General features: G+C 42.6%; 2 protein-coding genes and 1 long non-coding RNA gene across 9 annotated transcripts; 1 reads left to right on the top strand and 2 right to left on the bottom strand.

Moving 5' to 3' along the window:
* Window positions 1–532: 532 nt before the first annotated feature.
* On the bottom strand, window positions 533–2,421 carry LOC148005085 (uncharacterized). The gene is made up of 2 exons (XR_015622808.1): window positions 1,146–2,421; window positions 533–935 (listed from the first exon to the last, which is right to left on the bottom strand). It is a non-coding gene; the product is annotated as an uncharacterized LOC148005085 (long non-coding RNA).
* On the top strand, window positions 2,287–6,898 carry Cebpzos (CEBPZ opposite strand). Of its 7 annotated transcripts, none has more exon segments than NM_001398646.1 (5): window positions 2,287–2,310; window positions 4,175–4,290; window positions 4,889–4,933; window positions 5,576–5,660; window positions 6,678–6,898. In NM_001398646.1, coding segments are annotated over 3 exon segments (243 nt in total). In that variant the 5' UTR covers window positions 2,287–2,310; window position 4,175; the 3' UTR covers window positions 5,659–5,660; window positions 6,678–6,898.
* On the bottom strand, window positions 4,826–22,427 carry Cebpz (CCAAT/enhancer binding protein zeta). The gene is given in 16 exon segments (NM_001108701.1): window positions 4,826–5,832; window positions 6,394–6,475; window positions 6,571–6,629; window positions 7,447–7,533; window positions 8,292–8,476; window positions 8,684–8,741; window positions 9,400–9,500; window positions 10,653–10,719; window positions 11,932–12,000; window positions 12,107–12,209; window positions 12,940–12,993; window positions 14,823–14,911; window positions 16,777–16,963; window positions 17,521–17,752; window positions 19,901–21,375; window positions 22,261–22,427. Coding segments are annotated over 16 exon segments (3,138 nt in total). The 5' UTR covers window positions 22,417–22,427; the 3' UTR covers window positions 4,826–5,698.
* Between the last annotated feature and the right edge of the window lie 95 nt (window positions 22,428–22,522).

Below are 22,522 nucleotides of genomic sequence, written 5' to 3'. Positions count from 1 at the left end.
AAACCTTATTATGGTTTGAAACATTGTATTAGTAAGTTGGATTTCATCTTAAGGACAATATAATTCATTTAAGCGATGAGTGAAACTCACTGGGAATGCTAACTTTGCATGATGGGAGCTTTCATCATCAAGTTCTGGAATAAATTCAGTTTTGAGACCATGAGCAACTTGACACTCTGTCTCAAGTAATAAAACCTGTTTGTCATTTGGCTTTAACTGAGTCACCTCATTTCTGAAAAAGTAAATGCTGTTATTTTAGCCAGCATCAATGTTTTAAAAGTAATCCTAAGACTGGTAATGAGTTAGTCATTCATAACATGAAACCTGTGGCTTTGGCAATTTTCCTAACATACACTTGTAATACTTTTGTGCATACATTTTCTTGATGTGCTGTATAATGACTCTCCATTAAGTGTAAGTACGAGGTGGCTTCTGCATCACCTTCTATTAGTTTTACAAACGTGTCTCACTCTTTTATCTACCATTAATGGGTTATCAACCGTAACAGATAAATTGACAGTGGACGACGAAATTGGGCTTTACATATATTTTATTGCCCCATGTAAGTTTCTTGGCTTAGTTGTGTCTCCTAAATAAACCATTAATTATACCACTAAATAAACCATTTTTTGAATGACATTGCATTTGTCAAAAAGACCACTAATGAAAATGGCTTGTCCAGCCATGTCTTTGTCACTCTGAAGAGACACCATGACCAAGGCAGCTCATAAGGAAAAAGCACTAAACTGGGAACTGGCTTAAAGTTTCAGAAGTTAATTTACTGTCATCGTGGTGGGGGTTGTAGTGGAGCTGGAGACGTCGCTGAGGGCGCCACAGTCTGATCCGTAGGCAGCGAGAAAGACTGGGTCTGCTGTAGGCTTCTGAAACCTCAAACCACACCCCCCAATGACGCACTTCCTTCAACAAGGCCACACCTCCTAATCCTTTTTTTTTAAAATTTCTTTAATTTATTCATTTATTATATATAAGTACACTGTAGCTGTCTTCAAATACACCAGAAGAGGGCATCAGATCTCTTTACAGATGGTTGTGAGCCACCATGTGGTTGCTGGGAATTGAACTCATGACCTCTGGAAGAGCAGTCGGGTGCTCTTAACCGCTGAGCCATCTCTCCAGCCCCACACCTCCTAATCCTTATAATCCTTTTAGACACTTCTACTCCCTGATGTAACTTTTCATTTTTTTTTAAAATTCTATTTTTAATGATGGTTCTTAAACACTTTAACCTTCTTTGTAACCCATCACCCACCAGAGGCAGTGGGAAAGAAAGGATACAGGGGAAATGGACCTTTTTAGAAAGGTTCATTGGAGCAACTCCCATCTATGTTGTCTGGAAATCAGTTCAGTTCACAGGTTATCAGGTAGTGGTGGCTCCATTCACTTGCAAACACCTCGCAGACACCTGCAGTCCAGTTTGGTACACAGTCGGGTAAGCAACAGCAGTGACAGGACCTAGCAGAGGCTGAGTCAACAGGAGGGACCAACAGGAACACCGAAAGACGTTCTTGGCTGTGCCTTTCTCAGAGAAGTGAACATGCAAGACCCACAAGTGTTGCATAGTTAGCTGTACCAGCAAGCCAAGCCAAGCCAAGCCAAAAAGAAAAAAAAAATCCCATTATGCAAAAAGTCTCATGTTTTTTACCTTGAAGATTTTGTTAGGCAGTATTCATAGCTTCCTAGGTTGGACGGCCAGGGATCAGACATTTTATTTGTTTGTTTGCTGGTTTGAGACAGGGTTTCTCCGGGTAGCCCTGGCTGTCCTGGAGTAGAGGCAGGCAGATCTCTGAGGCCAGATTACATTTTTACAACAGTAGTAGTATGGCATTCCATGCTTTGTCATACACGTGGTCCCTCAGAGTCATTCCTATTTCCCTTCTCCTATCTTTCCTTCCCCTTGGTAAGTCCGATTCTTGACTACTGGGCAGTACGATGGGGCAGCACTTCTCAATTTTAATGTGCAAAGGAATTGTATAGGAATCTGGCTAAAGCGCAGATCCCGATTTAGGGTCCCACTTTTCTGGCCACTCCCTGGTGATGGGTTGTTCCTGTTTTGATACATTTTGGGTTTGGAGTGGAGGAAAGAGGATCCATGTGCAGAGTGTCCTGGGTTCAAAGGTGAATTCTTTCTTTTGCTTGGGTGTGGCCGTGGGCAGGCTAACCTTGTCTATATAAAACGAGCATCTTTCCACAGCTATGAAGCCAGGTTAGGTTCCTCTGTGGGGCGTGGTTAAAGTTGGGGGCGTGGCGCTGCGACCTTGCGCGTGCGCCGTCCGGTTGCCAAGGCCTCAGGTAAGGACAAAGCTGTGTGTCCCGTGTCCTTCATTCCCCAGTGTTGGGCGCATGGGGTCTGTGACATTCTTGGGTCTGGGGAACACTCGAGCGAGACTCCCCCGCTGGCACAAGAGCGCGGAGCAGGCGGGAGCGTTTCCGGGTCGCCGAGCCGCGGCGCATGCTGGGACCAGGACCCCGGATAAGGCTAGGCGCTCGCTGTTGGAACCTTGCCGGGCACTAGCCCCGGTCGCAGCACCGCCCTGCCGGTCGACTTTCCTTCCTCGGGTCAACACTGGAGGACACACAGGGTTGCTTCACCTGCGCTGGAGCCCCAGCCGCTCCTGTGCATGAAGGCCCGGTGGTCTTTGGTCTCCCTGGGCCATCTTGTCTGAACAGTGTGTCCCTGGTGACAATCGGGCTTTATTTTTAAGTAGACCAGCCCCGAAGCGCAGGACCTTGGAATATAACATGTCCATCTGTTTTTAAGCAAGTAAATGTTTTATTAATAGCGTTATTTGGACTGTTCGAAGAGAGCATCACTCTCTTCCGATCAAAAAAAGATTTTGCTCAGATTCCTTAAGTTATGGCACAGGCAGGTGTGCCGTGTCCTTGCCCCGAATCCTTAAAAAAACGTCCTTGGGAACGCAGAACTGAGCGGGACTGTCAGTGATGTTGCAGAGTACTGGGAAATCGAGGAAGACAGCTCTGTCCCTCCTGCCTCATCCCCAATTATATGTACGTTTTTTATTTGCTTCGTTTCAAAAAATGAGAATACTACCGTGTTTTGGTCCCTGAATAATTCCCATTATTAAAGTGAAACAGGAACGTTGGAGGAGGGACACATGGTAACATAGTACAAGGCGAATCCTGACAGTGTCTAATTATTTTCATGCTTAGACACCATGAAAGGGAAGTAAAGGCAGGGGAAAGGACTGGCTGACCACGAACATTATACAACAGCCTCAGCATCGAGGACGGAGAAAGTATCAGTGGGAAGATATCAGAATATTAGATAAAAAGACGAGTAGTTCTTTTCTTGATCTGAGGTTATAGGGAAGCAAGAGTTGTAAAGCACGGGCTACCTTTTGTATATCTAGCAAGTCAAAGATCTTATTTGCTGTATAACCTTTCTTCAAAGACACCTTTTGACTGTTGGAAACTGAACCTACTATTCATGCTAATAAGCTTGTGTGAGCCAACAGCAATACCCCTTTCTTGGTTTGTTTTTGCATATGGGGAGGGAAGATTCCAATTACCTGTAGCTTTGCTATTTACTGGGTCAACTCCTTCATGGGCCAGGGCTTTGTATAAAAACTGTCGGGAATGACTTCAATGGGGAAGTTTACTGCAGTGCCACCCTAGGCTTGCGGAGTGAGAATCTTGGGAATGGGAAGTGGTCTGAAGGCTTAGGAATGCCTTGGGGATGGTGCATTAAGTGTTCCAACACTCAGGGATTTGTCTAGGGGACAAGACTGAGTTAATTTATTGTCTGGTTTCACATCTGACTAGAAAGGGCATGACCGGGGTACAACTTAACAAAATAACCTTCCTCTTGCAGGGAAGTTTCCAAAACGGGCTTCAACTGCTGTTCCTAGTATTAGATTGTATTATAATTCCTGTCAGCTAAAAAGCTTTTCTAACCTACTTACCCATTCTGTATCAGACACTAAAAACCCTTAGTTCTTCCAGTTTGGCTTTGTAAGAAGGCCTATGCCTTCTCAGAATTTCTGTGATTTATCACATTCCTTAGGCATGGAGATTGGAAACTGAATGTTACATATTACTTTTGAGTTTCATACAAGCATTGAGACTGGGAATGAAGTTTTTCTTTATAGTGTGGCAGCAGAAACTTGAACATGGGCATTCATGTTGTTAAATTTAGGATGGCTCGGACCATGGAACCCCTGGCAAAGAAGATCTTTAAAGGAGTTTTAGCTGCTGAGCTCGTGGGCGTTTTTGGAGCTTATTTTTTGTTTAAAAAGATGAACTCGAGCCAAGGTAAACCGTTCAGCAGTTGTTTTCTAGCAGGGGATGCACTAAATGTTGGTGGCATTTCTGGGCAAAACGTTTCTTGAGATTGAAGGTATGACGGTTTATGGGCAGGAGGGGAGCGAGCTGTACAATAGGTGACTCGCATTTGACTTGCAGACTAGGAGTGTGCAGGTTTTACCTGGGGAGGGTAGAACAAGCGTCCCTATTCTGGCTCAGAACTGAAGGGAATGGATGGGGGGCAGTTTGGCCTGCCTGTCATACTTACTTGTAGAAAAAGCTAATACCACGTGGGTGGTGATGGTGCACACCTTTCCCAGCACTTGGGAGGCAGAGGCAGGTGGATCTATGTGAGTTCAAGGCCATTCTGGTCTATAGTGAGTTCCAGGACAGCTAGGGCTACTAAGAAATCCTGCTATGAAAAACAAAACAACAAAAATAAAGGCTATATTTTAAGATGAATATAATTTATATACTATCCTATAAGATTACTTCTTGGATTAGTAGTTGGACCTTAGTACAAAATGCTAATAGACACTAATATATTATTAAATTGTGGTTTAATATGTTAATACAGTGTTTGTTTGTTTGTTTTTTTAAATATCAGATTTCAGGCAAACAATGAGCAAGACATTTCCCTTCATTTTGGAAGGTATGTTTTTTCTCAAGTAAAAATTCAAGTGTAAAATAACCTATAAACTCTGTGGTACTTTACAACTTTAGAGCAAGTGACATTATTTTGTTATTATTTTCCGACACTAGTTGCCTCCTGGGACCACATAGTAGGGACTCACACCTAATTACTTAGATGAGAACAGTTAGCTCTTGTTTTAATCCTCATTACCTTTTTTATTACTTAACTTTCAGACTTTACAAATACCCCACAAAAGTTATCATTTACCCCACCCTGCAAACTGGAGTTTTAATTCTCTCAGTGGTTAAGAACAGATTCCAGAGTGAGACCTAAGATGGGGATGGGCACAAACCAGTTACTGCTGTAAAAGGCTATTTTCCTCAGGCGTACTGTGTTCTCAGAGATGCTGCTTTCTCTGGGGAAGAGCCAGTGCCTACCTGGACAGTTAAGAGTTGACCACAATGACGTCATGTACCTAACTTAAGCATGGCACCCGGTGCCTCAACAAGCAGCTCCCAGTGGTCAGGAGAGTGGTTACAGCTCGAGCAGGGAAGGAGCCCTGCTGTCCCTTTCATTGTTATGAAGTAATATGGAAGAATTTTTTCAATGTAAGTTTAACTTTATCATAATTGTATAAATGACAGCACCTTGTTTCCACAGTTTATTACAAATCCATTGAACAGTCTGGAATGTATGGGGTTAGAGAAAAAGATCAGCAAAAATGGTTGGATAGCAAAAATTAAGGGTAAGTATGATCTTAACTTATTATTCACTCTGACGCTGTCACTTCCTTTGTCTTTTGGGTTTCTGAGGGGCTTTCTTTTTCCTGAAATTCTTCTTTTTCTTGATGATACTTTTCACATCTCTGTTGTGGAGCCAATCATCACGCTCAGCTTCCCACTTGAGCTGTTTGAAACCTTTGAGGGGAGAAGACAGATGAGTCTGGGCCCTGTGACCCCCAAAAGCTCCCAGACTATAACTGCATTCAGGCCAGGAGGCCTGCGATTTCCCACCCTCTGTGTATCTCCACCATTTGTTGCTCTCCTCTACTGTCTAGGTGAGGATTTTATAAATGAAAATACAGAAGGATTTATACTGGAAAATTGTTCTTTTCTGTTTTTTGAAAGAATAGAAACTAGTGATTATAATAACATCAGGAATAATTACAAAGTCTTCAAGCCTGTAGGAGTAAACCTTTAGCCAAGTCTAAACAAAATAGAAATCTTGAATCTCCAAGAAAAAACATGTTTGGGTTGGTAGTTTGTGTGTCTGGTTTATGCCTTGCTATGTGACAGGCAAACTTTCTGCCACTTAAGGACATCTTCAGGGAAGTCCCATTTAAAAACTTGAATGGCACAAGGTGACCTGGTAGTGCACAGTTGTAATCTTACTGCTCAAGAAGATGGATGCTCAAGAGCCCAAGGTCAGCCTGGGCTACAGAAGACCCTGCTGTAGGAACAACCAAGTCAGTTACTCACTTGCATTGTCTTTGTTAGCCATGGCGTTCATGCCAGTCGTATCAAACTTGGAGCCCATATTTTCATCCAACAGATGACCAAACTTGAAAAACAGAAAGGAAGGGAGGCGGGGAAGGCTATTAGAACCTTGAAAAGAATGTAAATAGCTATCCTCTTAAGTCAGGATGTTAGCCTCACCTCTTCAGCAGAGACAAACAGGCTGGAGTCATTGAAACTTTTCTTCTTTTTCTTTTGTCCTTAAGAAAAAAATGTGTAGGTTACTCAAATGTGCACTGATTTTCCAGATCTGGTCCCCGACTAATGTTTATCTCTACAAGAAACCAACGGTATCACTCAGGATTACAATCCCACAGCTGACATGGATGGAGTTTCTACTGTGTGAAACAAAATATAAATTGTAATTCAGATCTTATTCTTTGGCCTTGAAAAAGCTGACTGAAGAATGTTTACTGTATTATCAATAAACTTTTATTTATGCTACTAAAATAAAATGTATTAAAAACTCTCCTATAGTTTTGAATCTGTAGACATTTTAAGAAAGTTAAAGTGGTAAGATAGATAGGGCTCACATGTAATTGAACTCTTGAAACATGACTGAAAAGATCATCTAGAGACACTTCAGTGTGAGAGGTGGGGCTTGGGAACTCTCCACATTTACGAACTCTTGTTATAATTCTCAGTGTGCCTTTCTTGGCTGGGAGATGGTTTAATCAGTATACTTGTATCACAAGTGTGACGGTCAGAGTTCAGATCTACGGCAGCCATGTAAAACCTGGATGGGAGTGATGTGACGTCAGTGAGGAAATAGGAGGCAGAGGCAGGCGCATGTCTAGAGCCTCATGGGACAGTTAACCCAGCCTCAGTGCTGACGTCCTAAACCTAAGAGAGACCCTTGTCTCAGACAAATGGTAGAAGGTGCCTGAGGACTGATCTTTAAGAAGATTTTCTAAACGATATCAAACCAGCTCTGAAAGCACTTTTCCCCAATAGTAATTAATATGCAGGTCATATGGTGGCTGCTATGGTTTGAAGAGACCACATGCATTTTCTTACCTTGAAATGACCCAGCAAAGTCAAAATCATCTTCACTCTTCCTCTTGCTTTTCTTAGTACTGGCTTTGGGGCTGGCTTCACCAAATTCTGTTTCCCAAGAAAGTTTGTTATTTATTTTTTTTCCTACTTTTCTATTTTTCGGAGCTGGGGACCGAACCCAGGGCCTTGCACTTGCTAGGCAAGTGCTCTACCACTGAGCTAAATCCCCAACCCCAAGAAAGTTTGTTATTAAACCATTTTAAAACAACAAGTCTGGAAAATACTGATTTAGGCCTGGTACATCTGTTCCCATGAGTGTTCACTCCTCCAATCCAACAGAATGGGCTTGGAGGATACACGGCACTCTGGTCTCTCAGAGTCCCAGGAACATAATTTACTCAGTGACCATCAATGAGACCAACACTTCAACCTTGCATAAGAAAGAACCATCTGCTGCTGAGGCCCAGAAGCACCATGTGAAGCAGAAGGACAAGAATACAAGGACTTCGCTGTGGTGCCCTGCTCATTTATAATCCACACCCGTCATCTTTCTCACAGGGGTATATGACTCTATGAAGAGAGCTTTCAGAAATCTCGGAGAAAACTGCTTCCGTTTGTTGACAGCAGAGGCTCTAACCCAGAACCTCACACATTCTAGGAAGTGCTCTACGACTGAGCTACACTACCAGCCCTTATTAAATGATAAAAAGAGTTAAGTCATATAACCACTCAACTGCAACTGGACAGAAAAGCTGTTAACTAAAGTTATTTCAATACTGATATGTGTGTTCTTCAGATATAGACACCTAGCCTAAGAATGAGCGAGAAAGCCGTATAATTTGTGACTTAGTTTTTTCAATGTGTACCTGGAACATGGTCACTTTCGTCATCTGACACATCCATGAATGTTCCTCCATCTTCATCAATTTCAAAGTCTTCATCATTCATACTTCCTAGGGAGACCTCGTCGTCATCCAGGTCACCGAGCTCATCGTCACTGCTCTCCGAGTCTTCCAAGTCATCTTTAGCTCCTTTTATTTTTTTCATATTACTGGGGGTGGGGTGGGGTGTAGAGACAACACTTGTAAAGGAGGCCATGTTTTCTAAAGTGTGCTCAGAAGACTAAGCCTGAGGCATTCTAAAGGTTCCAGCCCAGTGAACGGTTTGCTCTTGGATCTCATAATTTCTAGGCTTCCTCTTCTGATGAACAATAATCTGGGAAATACCAGGAAACAGTAAAGAGAAAGTTGAGTTTTACCTGGCAAAATCCATATCATCCTTTCCAGGCGTGAAGCAGTTGTCATCTTCAAATGTGTCTGCCCAAGAACAATACAAAAAATGTAAGAGAGAGCAAGGGACTAGAGGACACACATTACACCCCAGTCAGCCGCGACACAGAACCAGGACTTCACTACAGCATAATGTTCTTATCAGGACTGCTGCTGGTTTGTCTTATACAAGCCTATGACTCAATGACATCTTTAAAATGGGGTCTGTTAATTTTAATTTCTGTCTATAGTTCTTTTGTTGAAAAAGAACCTTAGTGTTTATTTTGTTTTACCAAGTATAGGATATAGCCGTAACAGCAAATAAACCCTTCCATTTTCATGTAGTTTCATTGATTACAGTTGAAAATCCCCAAGCTCCGAGGATTATAAAGAAAAAAATGATAAAGCAGCAGACATTGCTACTCATAGAATTCTGAGATTATGAAAAATAAACAGCTCTATATCATCAGAAACGGTTTCAGAAATGAAAACACTCTTCTTGCAAATAGAATTCTTACATATTATAAAGCTCAATAATTATTTTTCTAGAACAAATACGAGTAAGTTACCATAGGCTATATCTTAATCATCCACTACAATCTGCAGACCAATGATTCGTAAGTACTAAGTTCACTTATACCACTAATATTATATAGTCAATTAACAAATAATAATTTTATAAATTGAGTCAACAAAAACAAATTACCAATCATATTTTCAAATTCTTCATCATCAACATCTTCTATACTGTCTTCATCTGCATTCCGTTTCTGTTTGTCTTTAGTGACAGCAACTTTTTTGTAATACCTAAAGTAAAATGTGTATTATTTGTCTATATAACTTATGACTAAAGACTAATTACAACTCAAGTGTGTTATGGATACTGAATGGACACAAATGAGTAAAATTTGTATTCAATATAATAAGTGTTTTGAGTTAAACAAAATGGCCATAGACTCTTGAAATGTGACGCATTATACCTTTCTTTACTCTTTAGAGGGTCTTCCATGCAGCCTTGGCTGGCTCTGTACACACAAGCCCTTGTTTCTTCCTGAGTGCTGGGTTGCAGGTATGAGCCACCAAGCACTTCTAAGTGAGGTAGAAGCAGCTTGCAAGACTTTATAGTGTCTTATAAGCCATTTCCTCAAATATCTTAACATAGCATCAGAGAGGCCTCAAGGTGTGTGTAGAGTGTTGTCTAGCATGAACAAGGCCCTGAGTTTAATCCCACATGACAGGAAAATAATTGCATGGTAAAAGGTTAGTTCATCCTCAACACTACTTATCTAAGTATTAGAATATGGTGGTTTTAAATGATCTAAAATCGTTAACAACTTATCAGCCCACCCAAAGTCACAGGAAAACTTAAGACTTTCCCATTGGCATCACACTCATAAAATTATTCACAGTAAAAGTTAAAAGCAATTTAAATTAAACCTAATTAACTAATCAATCAGATAACTTGATACCATATTACAAAGCACTAGAAACATCAGTAGCGGCTTTAAAGATCAATCAGACCAAATCCAACTTCACTCAATGGATCCTTCTGCTTGAAGGATCATGCTCTGGACAAATTACTCCCGAGCTACTACTATATTAAACTAACAGACTAAGAAAGAGTTACTGTTTGGGAGGTAGAGGCAGGAGGATCACAGCTGGAGGTCATCTTAGGTAATATTCAGAAGGATTAGGAGTTAGGGTTAGAATTAGCTTGATGCCCCAGAGTGGGGGAATACTAGAGTGGTGAGGGGGTAGTGGGTGGGTTAAGAAGCACCCTCTTGGATACAAGGGGAAAGGAAGATGGGATGGGAGTTTTGCAGAGGGGAGACCAGGAAGGGGGACATTTGAAATGTAAATAAATAAAATAAAAATCTAAAAAAATAATAAGATAAAAAAGCAGTATACCAAATATAAACATTTACACAGTACCAAAGAATACTGAACTAGGTCTCTTACCTGTAGAAGAACACTTCATCCACTGGGATCTGGCTTTCTTCTTTTGCAAGGAACTCTTTACTATTCACTGCAGAACGAAGCATTTTATTATGCCCATTCCTGTTACTCACATGCTCAAACTATATCTAACGTACTGGCAGTTCTGAAATCTTGACTTTTTTTTCTTGAAAGGGTTTTTCTGTGAAGCCCTGGCTGTGGTATGAGTCACCACTGCTGAATGGTTCTGAAATCTTGCAACAAGACAGTGTTGGGTAAGAGGCCCACAGTACAAAGCACACCTCTGAAGTGTGGACAAGCCTCAGAATCCTAAGCTCTTGGCTGTCCTCTAGAGGACACAGCCAGTGGAGCAACAGGTTCTTGTATTGCTCTCCAAATGTACTCAAGACGCAAGTTTCAAAAGAATCAAATTATTTTAAATAAGATTTATATGTACATGTGTGGGCAAAGACGTATGACTGCAGGAGTCTGCAGTAGCCACAGATGTTATATCTCCCTAGAGGTGAGGTTACAGGTGGTTGTGAGACACCCTAGATGGGTGCCAAGAACCAAACTTGGGTCTTCTCCCAGAGAAGTACTTCTAACCACTGAGCTAACCACTGAAGCCCCTCCAAGAGTTCTGCTTCTACCCACACGCCGGACTATAGCACACTCTGGCTGTCTCAGAGGAAATGTACAACAATGCTTCTAGTTTTAAAACCAAGAAGAAACCATCAACAGAACTTTCCATAATTTTACTTAATACTGAGGAAAATAAAAACAAAAAAGAATTCGAGGATATTAGCTTTTCTTCTAAAGAAATAAAACTTCTGATTTGATTTGAAGATTTGGTTTGCCTTACAGTCCCCATTACCTGAGTAATCCTGCTGACATTTCTGGATTTCTGGGAGGAAATAACTAAAACTTCTAACTGTAATGCTTGAGTAGATGAGGGTGGGATGTGGTGTGTGAAGAAATGTTCTGAATAGAGAACCGCGTCTGGAAGATTACATGTCCACAGGGGACATCAACTACACTACCAATGGTGCTGCATCAAAGAGCCTGCCGTGCAGTTTGGTCAGAAGAGTTTAAGATGCTCTGAAGAGTACCAGCCGTGAAGTGAACGCGCTGGCTTCTAAGGAGCTTCGTGCTATGGGCAGGGCAGAATACAATGGGGTAGCTGCCAAGGCTGGGCAATGGCTGCCAGAGGGCCTATCATTTATTTACTGTGTTTATCACGATAAAGTAGGCCACAGAATGTGGTGTGTGTTGCCCTGTGGGATGCTGTCCTTTGGAGTCTTACCAGCAAGATCCCGCACATTCTTCATAAAGTGCTTCCTTTTGGGTTGCATCACCACGCTGTCGGTATTTTCTGAAATGCAAACCATGACGGTCGGTCTAATGGGGCAGTTATACATTCATTCCCTCACTAAGTCCCAGCAAGCAAACCAGAGTGCCATTAAACAATGGAGGCCTACCTTTGCCTTTATGTAGCTTTGGATTTCGGTATACAAATCGGTCCAGGAATCTCATGAGTGTGAAATCCTGCAGTGGGTCCCCTGAATACTGAATGTGATTTCCCTGAAGGGTGGAAAGATGATGGAGGAGTTACGGATTTAGTTGAAAGAACCCATCTATCCATTCATCCATTCATCCATCCATCCATCCATCCATCCATCCATCCATCCATCCATCCATCCATCCATCCAGGAAAACCAGGAAAAACCTAAGCTGCGGTTGCATCCCGTCTGAGACACATATGAACAATATTTGTCTTGTACACCACACTAAAAAACTATACACAAACACCTATTTTATGATCTACTGGTGACTTTACAGGCAACGTACAGGAGACTGTAACCATTATAAGACTCTGACTGAAAAAGCACATCCAGGAAGCAGAGGCCACAGCATGCTTCCCAGGAGAGGCAGCCTGTGATAAGAGCCGCTGTTTACTGAGGGGCTGTACTGCCATCCATCTCAGCATGAGATTCGCACTTTGTTCTCTCTGCTGGACATTGGTCCTCAACAACAGCAGAAAAACACCAGATTCTTCACGGCAGGGCAATTTATACCATCAACTACTGAGGACCGAAAACTACAATACTTAGCCAGGTATGAAGGCACCCTGCACTTAGAGGCAGGCGGTTCTCTGTGAGTTCAAGACTAACCCAGACAAACTGAGTTCTAGGATAGCCAAGGGCTCTGTCTTAGCAAACAATACACACACACACACACACACACACACACACACACACACACCCCAAAACTCTATAATATTTACACATTTTAGAGAGTATTTTATACTTACCTCAAGGATAGTCTTTGCAAAGAGGGCCACAGAAGGGTGGAAATGTTCAGATAGCTGTATAAGAAGAATGTAAGCGTCATTATTTTTAGTCAGTTTTTTTTCCCCCAAAATTACAGGCTATTTGAGAAAAATCTAGAGAACTGAAACTTAAGCAACACAGAAAGAATCATTCTCAAATATTTGGTTTCCAAACCATGTGAGCACTTAAAAATCTGAAAGTTTAAGAACTTCTAGCTAAGAAGGTTGTTTTATTATTTACTTTATTAGAAGGTACAGTGGGAAACTTGAATGCTTGCAGTTCCTTTACATTACTAAGTCCAGGGATGGAGACAGCTCAGCCCTTCAGACACCTGAGGCACTTGGAGGGATTCTAAGTTCAGGTCCCAGCACCCACACAGTGGCTCTGCACTGCCTGCAGCTCCAGTTCCAGGGGATCTGACGCCTTCTTCCGGCCTCTTGGAACCAGGCATACAAGTGGGCACACTTACGTACATGCAAGCAAAATGGTCATACACAGAAAATGAAAATAATAAATAGCCACCACGTATTAATACAAACAACATGGTTGTAAAAAAGAAGCACATTTCAGAACACAAATTACAAAATTAAAAAGTATTAAAAAGTATTACTAATTCTAAAAGTATTAGTTAACCAACAGAATGTTGGTTCAGGTGAACAGAATGCAGTGCATTTTCAATCGTTCCCAGTGTTGTATAACATTTGAGCAAATATGAAGAGAACCTAGCCTCAAACAGATCTGTGGTTAAGAAAGGAGTTAATAAGTATTTCACCAAAGTGTGGGTTTCCTTTGACACTATACCAAAGGCAAAATTAATGGCCAGGTGGAGTCAACCGCATCAAGTGGCTTTAGGCATTTGCTACTTAGAGTTAACTGGTCTATTATGAACGTGTAGACCTTCCCCACATGTGAATTAGGAACACTGTACACTGGTCATTTGAAAAACCCTGGATGAGTAGGGCAGTTCCTCCAAATGGCACAGAATTGCACTGTTAGTGTGAACACTAATTTCATCAGCCAACTTTGTAGAGAGGCACGATTGATCCTGAGGCACTGTTTGAGAATGAATTCTGTCACTCGCTACAGGTACTGTTGGGCAAATGAATCAAGAGTATGCCAGTCAGTCTATCAGCACGCAGCTCCGTGATCAGGGACAGCTGACCAAGTTCCACCTTGAGACATGCTCGACCTCCACACTTAGGTGCAGCAGGAGTGGGAATGTGCACTTTCCGTTTACACAGGGAACACAGGCATGCATCTAGGTCGACAATGAGAGCTTTACCATCCTGCAGTGATCTGGCTCTCCCTCCCCTTAGGTACTACAGGAACACGCAGAGAAGAATATATCGGAAGTCGGCTACAGACACAGCAGCTCTGAGTCAGTTCACCTGTCTCCTTTATATCATCAGTGCTGCGCCAGCAGGGACAGACAAAGGACACATTGGCACCACCAGGACAGTAGCTGTGGTCTTGCAGACTCAAAGGAGTGCTGTGAGAATCTGCACTCACATTTCAAGAATAACTCACAGGGGAAACTCACTGTCTTTTGATTACAGGAGGTTATCAGAAACCTAACTCTTCTTCTTCATTTACAAAATAACATAGTAGACTTCTATTCTCACACCACGGCAGGGCACATTAGAGAGCCACACGCAACAATCCTTGTTTGGATTTGTAAGCTAGGTGTAGTGTTTTTATTTACATGCACAGCAGTGAAAAGTCTCTGTAAAGTGGACACAGCACTGTTCTCACCATCATGTGCTTTTACATTAGCTTCATCATTTGCAAGTCAAGTTTTAATGTGTAAAACCCAGGAAAGCAAGAAGAAGCACAAACAAATGGAAGGTGGTTGAGATTACTTTACCTTTCTGAGCTCCCAAAGATTTGTATGTTCAGCTCCACAGAATAAAGGATTTCTACTGAATGGATCATATGTCTTTATCTGCTTGCCACCTAAGAACACAGTATTTTGGAAATGCTTTATTCCTAGTTCAGGAAGACACTTCAAAACTATCACAACTAATGTTCTCACAGAAAAGACCTAATCTTCAAAACTGGTGGTAGTTTGGTAATCCAATACTAGATTTAAAATGCCAAGTCCTTTCAACAATTTACTTTGATGTCTGTCTACACAAACATTTTTTTTCCTGAAAAAACTTTGCAACATACTGGCCCCACCTTCCAAATGACCGATCTCTTCGGTTTTTCAAGCATCCAGAGAAAATGCTGAGAAAACAGACATTAAATAGGTAAGATGGAAATAACCTAAGGAATACGTCTGGAGTATTTCAGAGCTGTGCAGTTCCAAATCCTTACTGTTAAGCTGTATTTGGGAAGATTTTTTCTTGGAACAGATTTATATGTTTGCTGAAACCCCAAAATAAAAGAGACTTACTTTCCGTTTTTACTTTTTCTTGTTAAGTATATGCGTGTGCAAGTGCCACAAGGCTGCCGTGTGGAGATCAGAAGACAGTATTTAGGAGCCAGGTCTCTGTCCAGTTCAAGATCTGGGACCCAGAGACTGAACTCGGGCCCTGAGGCTCAGGGGCGAGTCCTTTCCCTTTCCTGGACGACTGTCTCACGGCCAGCAAGGCTGGTAAGTCCACTGTCAACGGTGTAGCCCTAGCACAAGCTTGCCGCCTCCTGAAGGACAAGAGTTTGTGCTTCACACAGATAAATCCTTTTAAGAGCCTCCCTCTGACACCAGCGCTCTCTTTAACATGTCCAAATGTGTTGGGGATTTAGCTCAGTGGTAGAGCACTTGCCTAGCAAGCGCAAGGCCCTGGGTTCGGTCCCCAGCTCCGGGGGAAAAAAAAAAAAAAACATGTCCAAATGTACACTCAAGGCTGAGCTACCATGGTCCTAAGAGAATGGGTCTGTACTGCCTTCCTCACTCCAAGGCTGGCCTTCTTTTTTCCTTGTGGTCTCTGATAAAGACCACATTTATAAACTCTCTTTTGGCTCTAATATTCTATTAACTGACTTATTTTCTTCTGATATGTGTGTGTGTGCCTGTATAGTCACTTAGGGCTTCTATTTCTGAGGGTCTGTCTTATCTATCTTAAAAACTTGCTGTAAGGGGCTGGAGCGATGGCTCAGTAGTTAAGCACTGGCTGCAGTTCTAGAGGACCTGGGTTCGACTCCTATCACCAACATGGTGCTCACCACTGTCTAACTCCAGTTCCATGGCATCCAATGCTCTCTTATGGCCTCCTGGACACTAGGCACTCACATGGCACATAGGCATATGTACAGGCTAAACACACATATACATAAGTAAACAATTAATAAAAGATCTTTAAGAAACAGCAAAGGATGAATATGACAGCCACACAAAAAACAAGAGGGGCCATAAATCTGTGGTCAAGCACAGTTCCATTAAACTTTATGGAAGCCACACTCGAGTGCCTTCCGTGCTTTGACTAACGTGGCTCACCGAGGCTTAAACTCCTATTTAGACTGGACATAAGTGATTCACCGAACATCTAGCATTTCATTGTTTTCCACCGAATTCCCACAGCTCTGAAGGCATCTGCTTGATTTCCAAGATATTTCAAGTGTGTAATTCTGCTAATGAAGATTACCTGTGATTCCCTACCATTGAAATTTCACTTCATGGTAGCAAATGAAGTTCAATACTCGCTCAGCCACACACAGGCCCTGGGCTCCACCTCCAGCACTCACACTCCCGTGAATGCACGCACACACACATATACTTGCACGCGCACGTGGCACACCATACTCACAGGGCTGTGAAGATAACAGAGGAAACGAATTCTTCGTTTAAAAGTTCAAGGGAACAAGCCAAAGGACTTCACCTTTCAAATTGTCAAAGTGCACCCAGGAAGCAGCCTTCGGCTTCTCGGTTTCTGTGCTGCTCTCAGGCTCAGCCTCCTTCGCCTCCACTTCCTCCACCGCATCTGTTGCTGTTTCTCTGTCTGCATCGGTAAACTTTTCATCGTCACTGTCATCTCCCACGTCAACGAAGTTTTCTTCATCAGATTCCTAAGGACATGGATCAATGGCTGTTTATCAATGGGAATGGCAATGACGTCTGTACTCATTATGTGATGCGGAGTTTCAAAGACTCACTGCAACTCTGGTAAAAGGTGAAGAAACACCAGTCAAGTAAAACTCTAGTCATGACTGCCACTCAGGTGAAACAGAAGACTGCACTCTCTTCCTAAACAGGAGAGATTTTAGAACCGAATCCTCAAACATCTGTCATGTTATAAACAACGAAGACTGGTGCTATCGGTATTTATTTCCTCTTCATAATGGAGGAATCAGACAGGTCTACTCAGTCTATAATCACCGAGGACTACCTCATATGACTGCAGTTTCTACTGGAGGGCAGTTTCTCATGTAATAGACAGAGGGGTCAAGCAACCTGCCCATGGATTTGGTCGTCCGCCTGGCAGTGAAGCCGAGCCCCTGAACTTACACTGTAATGCTCCAGGGAAACCTCGTCACCGTCAGTGAAGCCAAGAAAACCACACCCACAAAAGCACCCGCCCAACACCCCAGCACCCACTAGGGTCGAGCAGCAGTAAAGAACACACCGGATGATCATCTAGCTGGCTTCTTAAATCTGGTTTTGCTTTAAGAATCTCAGACACAAGATATAAGGCTCCACAAATGAATGGTGGCATCTGTGTGCAGGTAACCTGAAGTAACCTCTTCACAAAAGCCTTCACCCGGCGTAGCATGATGTCAGCTTTCAAAGATTTGTAGATCAGGTTAAGAAACATCGCTTGCTTGGAACATGTCGTCAACCCCGGATCTAACATCTTTCTGTAAATGAAGTCAAGGTCAAATGTCCATTCATAAAGTCATCTTTACATCCAGTAGTCACATTTAAAGACTCTACAACCAATACAAAAACCTCGTATTAGGGTCACATTTTCTGCATATGTTAGAATAAGAAACTATTTCTGTCTTATCAGATAAAGTAAAAATCAATGACCCCAAGAAAAAGAACACACTGATACAAAGGAAAGAAATCATCAGGTAAGAGCCACCTGTTTTGTGACTTTTTTCTCCTTTAATAGTTTTTTATACAGATACAGACCCCACCTGAAAGGTTACACAAAAGTCAATTAATAAAAACTGATACCCACTCAATCTGCTTTTAATCAGTTCTTAGAAGGCAGAGGCAGGCAGCTCAAGTTTGGCCAGCCTGATTTCCATAGCAAATTCAAGGGTAGCCAGGGCTACAGTGAACTGCTAACAAAACAATAAAAACTGTCACCTATGAAGCAGTAGAGGTGATGGCCCGAGTGTCTTTGCTCACTCTCCAGGTGAGCAGGGCAGCATCCCTCATATGGAGACCATAAATGAGTAGTGAAAAAGGAAACTGAGTCCTTAAAATGTGACCCAATGGACTAAGTAAGTATCCTTCATACATACCATCCCAGTCCAGAATGTTCTCTGCATGCCCACAGTCCCTAAAATAGGTTCGGTTCTTCTAATCTCTCAGTCTTATGCTCTGTGGTTTCCTATACTGAGTCTGCCTCAGTTTTCCTGCCTTTTCTCCCAAGGTTCAAAGGTATCAGATTGCTGTATTACAAGCTTCCTCCATATACTGCTTTCCTTAATGAGGGGTCCAATCAGGCACGGACTAAACCCCTCATTAATTATCCCAAATAAAGCTTCTTCCTATACAGCTTTCTTGGAAATTGTGTGTGTGTGTGTGTGTGTGTGTGTGTGTGTGTGTGTGTGTCAGAGGACACCCTAGTGTTTGTTCTGTCCCTCCATCATATGGGCACTGGGGACTGAACATAGGGGGACAGCCTTGTCAGAAGGGCCTTTTATTCCCTGGGCCATCTCCCTGGTCCTAAAGCTCTGCTATATAAGGTCCCAGTCCTGTCATTCACAAGCTGACACTTAGGAAATGCTTCCTCATGGGAATGTCAGGCCATGAGACAGATGCACATCCTGCATTTCACTAATAAAATACTTTAAGAAAAATGACGTTAATCAAGTAACCAAAGGGCTTTACTGAGAATTAAATAATTTACCCAATTTTAACATGGCAAACTACTACTTGGGATTCAAATCATTGTAAGTATGGCTTAAATCTAAACTATTAATCATTTTACATAACTATTCATCACTTTACATTTTCCTTCATAAGTTACAGATGTGCAACTGTTAAAAAAAAAAAACGAACACAAAAATCAAATTAAAGGCTGGGTGTGATAGGCCATGCCTTTAATCCTAGCACTCAGGAGTCGGAGACAGTTGGATCTCTATGGGTTTCAGAGCAATCAAAGCTAAACGGTGAGAGCCTGTTTCAAAAAATTAAAAAGCAAAAAGAATAGATGGGTTCCTCAGCACAGCTTGCTGACATATGTAAGACAGACCCAAAGTGCTTACACTGTAGGCAACGCCTGCCTTGGTGAGACACAGGACAGCGGTACGATTCAACAAACAAACCTTGAAGGCTGAAAAAGTACAACACAACCAAACCAAGCTAAACCCTGAAATCCGAAACTCCTAACACGCATTCTTCAGCACACTTCTAGTCAGGTGCAGCGTGGGATGTCTGTGACGGGGCCATATCTTATATACCCAGAACATGGGCAGCAGATGTAAGCATTCAAAAATGAATGAATTACTCAACAGCGGCAGGAAGAACTGGAGGGAGATTTAGAATGAGTACATTGGGGAAAGGGATTTCAATTCCTCCTCTGGTTCTAGTTCCTTACTTTCCCCCAAGACTTAAAACAAATAGAGCAAAGTGTTACCTTTTGAAACAGGAGTCAGAGTCATGTGCTCAAAGCTGGAGAATACTTAGTTGTGGGGGGAGGGGGATGCTATGTATGAATACATATATAGATACATATATGTTTACCTACACACACACACACACACACACCCCTTTTATCTTATACTACATAGCCACACCACAGCAAGTTTTCACCACACTCATGCACTTACTTGTATAAAGCTGTGTAGTATCGGTCAGATATTGTCTGCTGAGAATTCATTACCTGGAAAAGTAGCATTAAAGCCTGCACACTAGTATTAAAATTTACAACATGCAACACTTTGAATAAAGTGTCCACCTGCTCCCTCACTCTGTCGTCACCTATCTGGGAGTAAGGGTACGCTCTGTTCACGCCTGTTAAAATGGCACTGAGCATTTTTGATTCAATGTCTTTTTTCTTGATACAAGTCCGAAAGAAACAAAAATAAAGAGTTATTAATTTGTTAGCCAGCTCACTTTCTTCATGGGAGAGGACCATTTGGTTTAAAAAGCAAATTGCATAATACTGAGCTTTGGGGCTGATATTTGAGCGAAAGAGTAGCCGTTCTATCTCTCCACACACGACTCCCTTCATATTGGGATGCTTCCGCAGCAACACTTCTAGCAGATGGGAAGCTTTGGTGGCGATTCTGTTCTGAGGGTCTCCCAGCTTATTTATCACCTGCACAAGAAGAGCCTTTTCCTCCTCGGGTTTATCACAGAGAAGCTCATGGGCCGCTACCAGGGCTCGGGTTTTGGTGGTTACCAGGGAATCGTGACTTAAAGTCTCGAGGACCTGAACAAATTCTGCTACCAAGTGCTTCAGTTGGTGCTCGTAATACCACAGGATCAGTCTTCTATCTCTTGAGTCCTTGTTGCCACTGGACAGCTCTTCCAGTTTGTGAAGGGGGCGCTGGCTGAAGAGCCGGAGCTTCCGACTGTCCGGAAGAAGGTCGGTGATGAGCAGCTCCTTGAACGTATCCAAAGCCATGAGGCACTGCTGCTTGCTGCCCTTCTTTCTAACAAGGCTCAAGAGGGTTTCTACAAACTGGAGTGTGTGAACAGCGTCATCCTGGATCAGAAGGATCATGGCTGCCATCCTGTCGGCTAGCGTCCCCGATGACACGATTGCCTTCATCCAGGTGGAGGAGCCTCCCTTTTGATTGCTTGTCTTATTCTTGAATAAGCCGACTTCCTGCTCGTACAGCTTCTCGGCCAGGGCTTTGTACTTGGACACTACATCCCAAGGCTGTGGTTCCAAGGAAAACTCACCGCTGTATTCCATGTCGTACCACTTGCCCCCAGGCTTGAGTAACAGCGCCTGTCTCTCTAGAAATTCGAATGCATCGGGCTGTTTATCCCTCTTCGCTTTGAAGACGGTACTGCTCTCGGGATGCTGCTCTGGTACGCTTTTATTTTTCTTTTTTCCTTCTGCTGCTTTCTGTTTCTTATTCTCTACCTTCGGTAGTTTTGCTTCTTTTTTGCTGGTGTTTTCTTTTTTCTCTGGTTCATCCTCTTCAATCAGAGACTTCGAGTATTTGGCCAAATTCAGATTCTGAATAAATGCCTCCAATTCACCTTGTTGGAGGTCGTCGATGGTTCCCTTTTTGCCTCCATCTACTACTTCTTCATTTTCATCCAAAGTAGCCAGCATAAGGTAATCTTGCTGCAGAAACACATTAAGAAAAAAAAAGCCATATTACAAACCAAGAACTTCACCTTTAACAACCATCACATGGGGGTTGGGGATTTAGCTCAGTGGTAGAGCGCTTGCCTAGCAAGCGCAAGGCTCTGGGTTCGGTCCCCAGCTCCGAAAAAAAAAAAGGAAAAACCAAAACAAAACAAAAAAAACAACAACCATCACATGCGAATTACTACACTATTACCTGGCAAAATCAGAGATATCCAACAGGAAAATGCGCAAAAGCTATGTACATCATAGGGAAAAGGATTTTGAAGAACCTTCTTCAAGATATGTAATGCGTCAGGTGAGCAAGGTTAAAGGTTTATGAGTGGGCAGGGGTATGGCTCAGTGGGTCAAGTCCATGCCAAGCAAGGCTGGCGACTGAGGTTCGATCCTCGGAACTCACATAAAGGAGAGAATCGATTCCAAAGTTGTCCTCTGACTTCCACACGAGTATGTAACAACAAACACACAGTACTCCTTCCAATAACATAAAATACGTTATGAGACAGTGCAGGGAGGAAAAGGAACTTTCATAAAAGGCTAATGTAAACTAGCATGTCCTTTTAGCGACTTCAATCCAACCTATAAGGCATTTTTTTAACCAAGCAGATTTAGATTACGCATACACTAATTTTCAAAACCCATGTCCACGTGGTTAGAATTAGTTCGCCTACATTTTAACGAAGTCAGGAGTTAAAACACAGTTACACAGGAGAAAACATGCAATCCGAATTGTTTCTTTTTACACTGAGGAACGGTAAAAGTAAAAGTGGGAAGCACTTAGAACAAATCGGAGGCTGGGCTGCGGGTCCCACACTCCCGGCAGCCGTGCGCATCCCCTTTCCCCGAGCCTGAAGCGGTTACCTTCGTGCCTCCGAGGCGTAACACCTCCTCCAGAGAGAAGCCATTCTTGGCCTCATCGCTATCCTCCTCGTCTTCCTCGTCTGGATCTTCTGTCACCTCTTTGGGACGCCAGGGATTCTTGGCAAGGAACTCTAAAGGTTCCTGGTCCGCCGACATTGTAGGCTGGACACGCGAGCGCAGCCCTTAGCTCACTTCCGCTTTCCGGTGACGCACTTCCTATTTAGTGAGCACAGTAGGAAATACCCTTCAACTCCGCCTCCGG

This window comes from Rattus norvegicus, chromosome 6 (genome assembly GCF_021556685.1).
Source record: "Rattus norvegicus strain SHRSP/BbbUtx chromosome 6, alternate assembly SHRSP_T2T, whole genome shotgun sequence".
Taxonomy (NCBI): domain Eukaryota; kingdom Metazoa; phylum Chordata; class Mammalia; order Rodentia; family Muridae; genus Rattus; species Rattus norvegicus.
The sequence above is the reverse complement of the archived record's forward strand: the minus strand, read 5'-3'. Positions and strand labels throughout refer to the sequence as shown.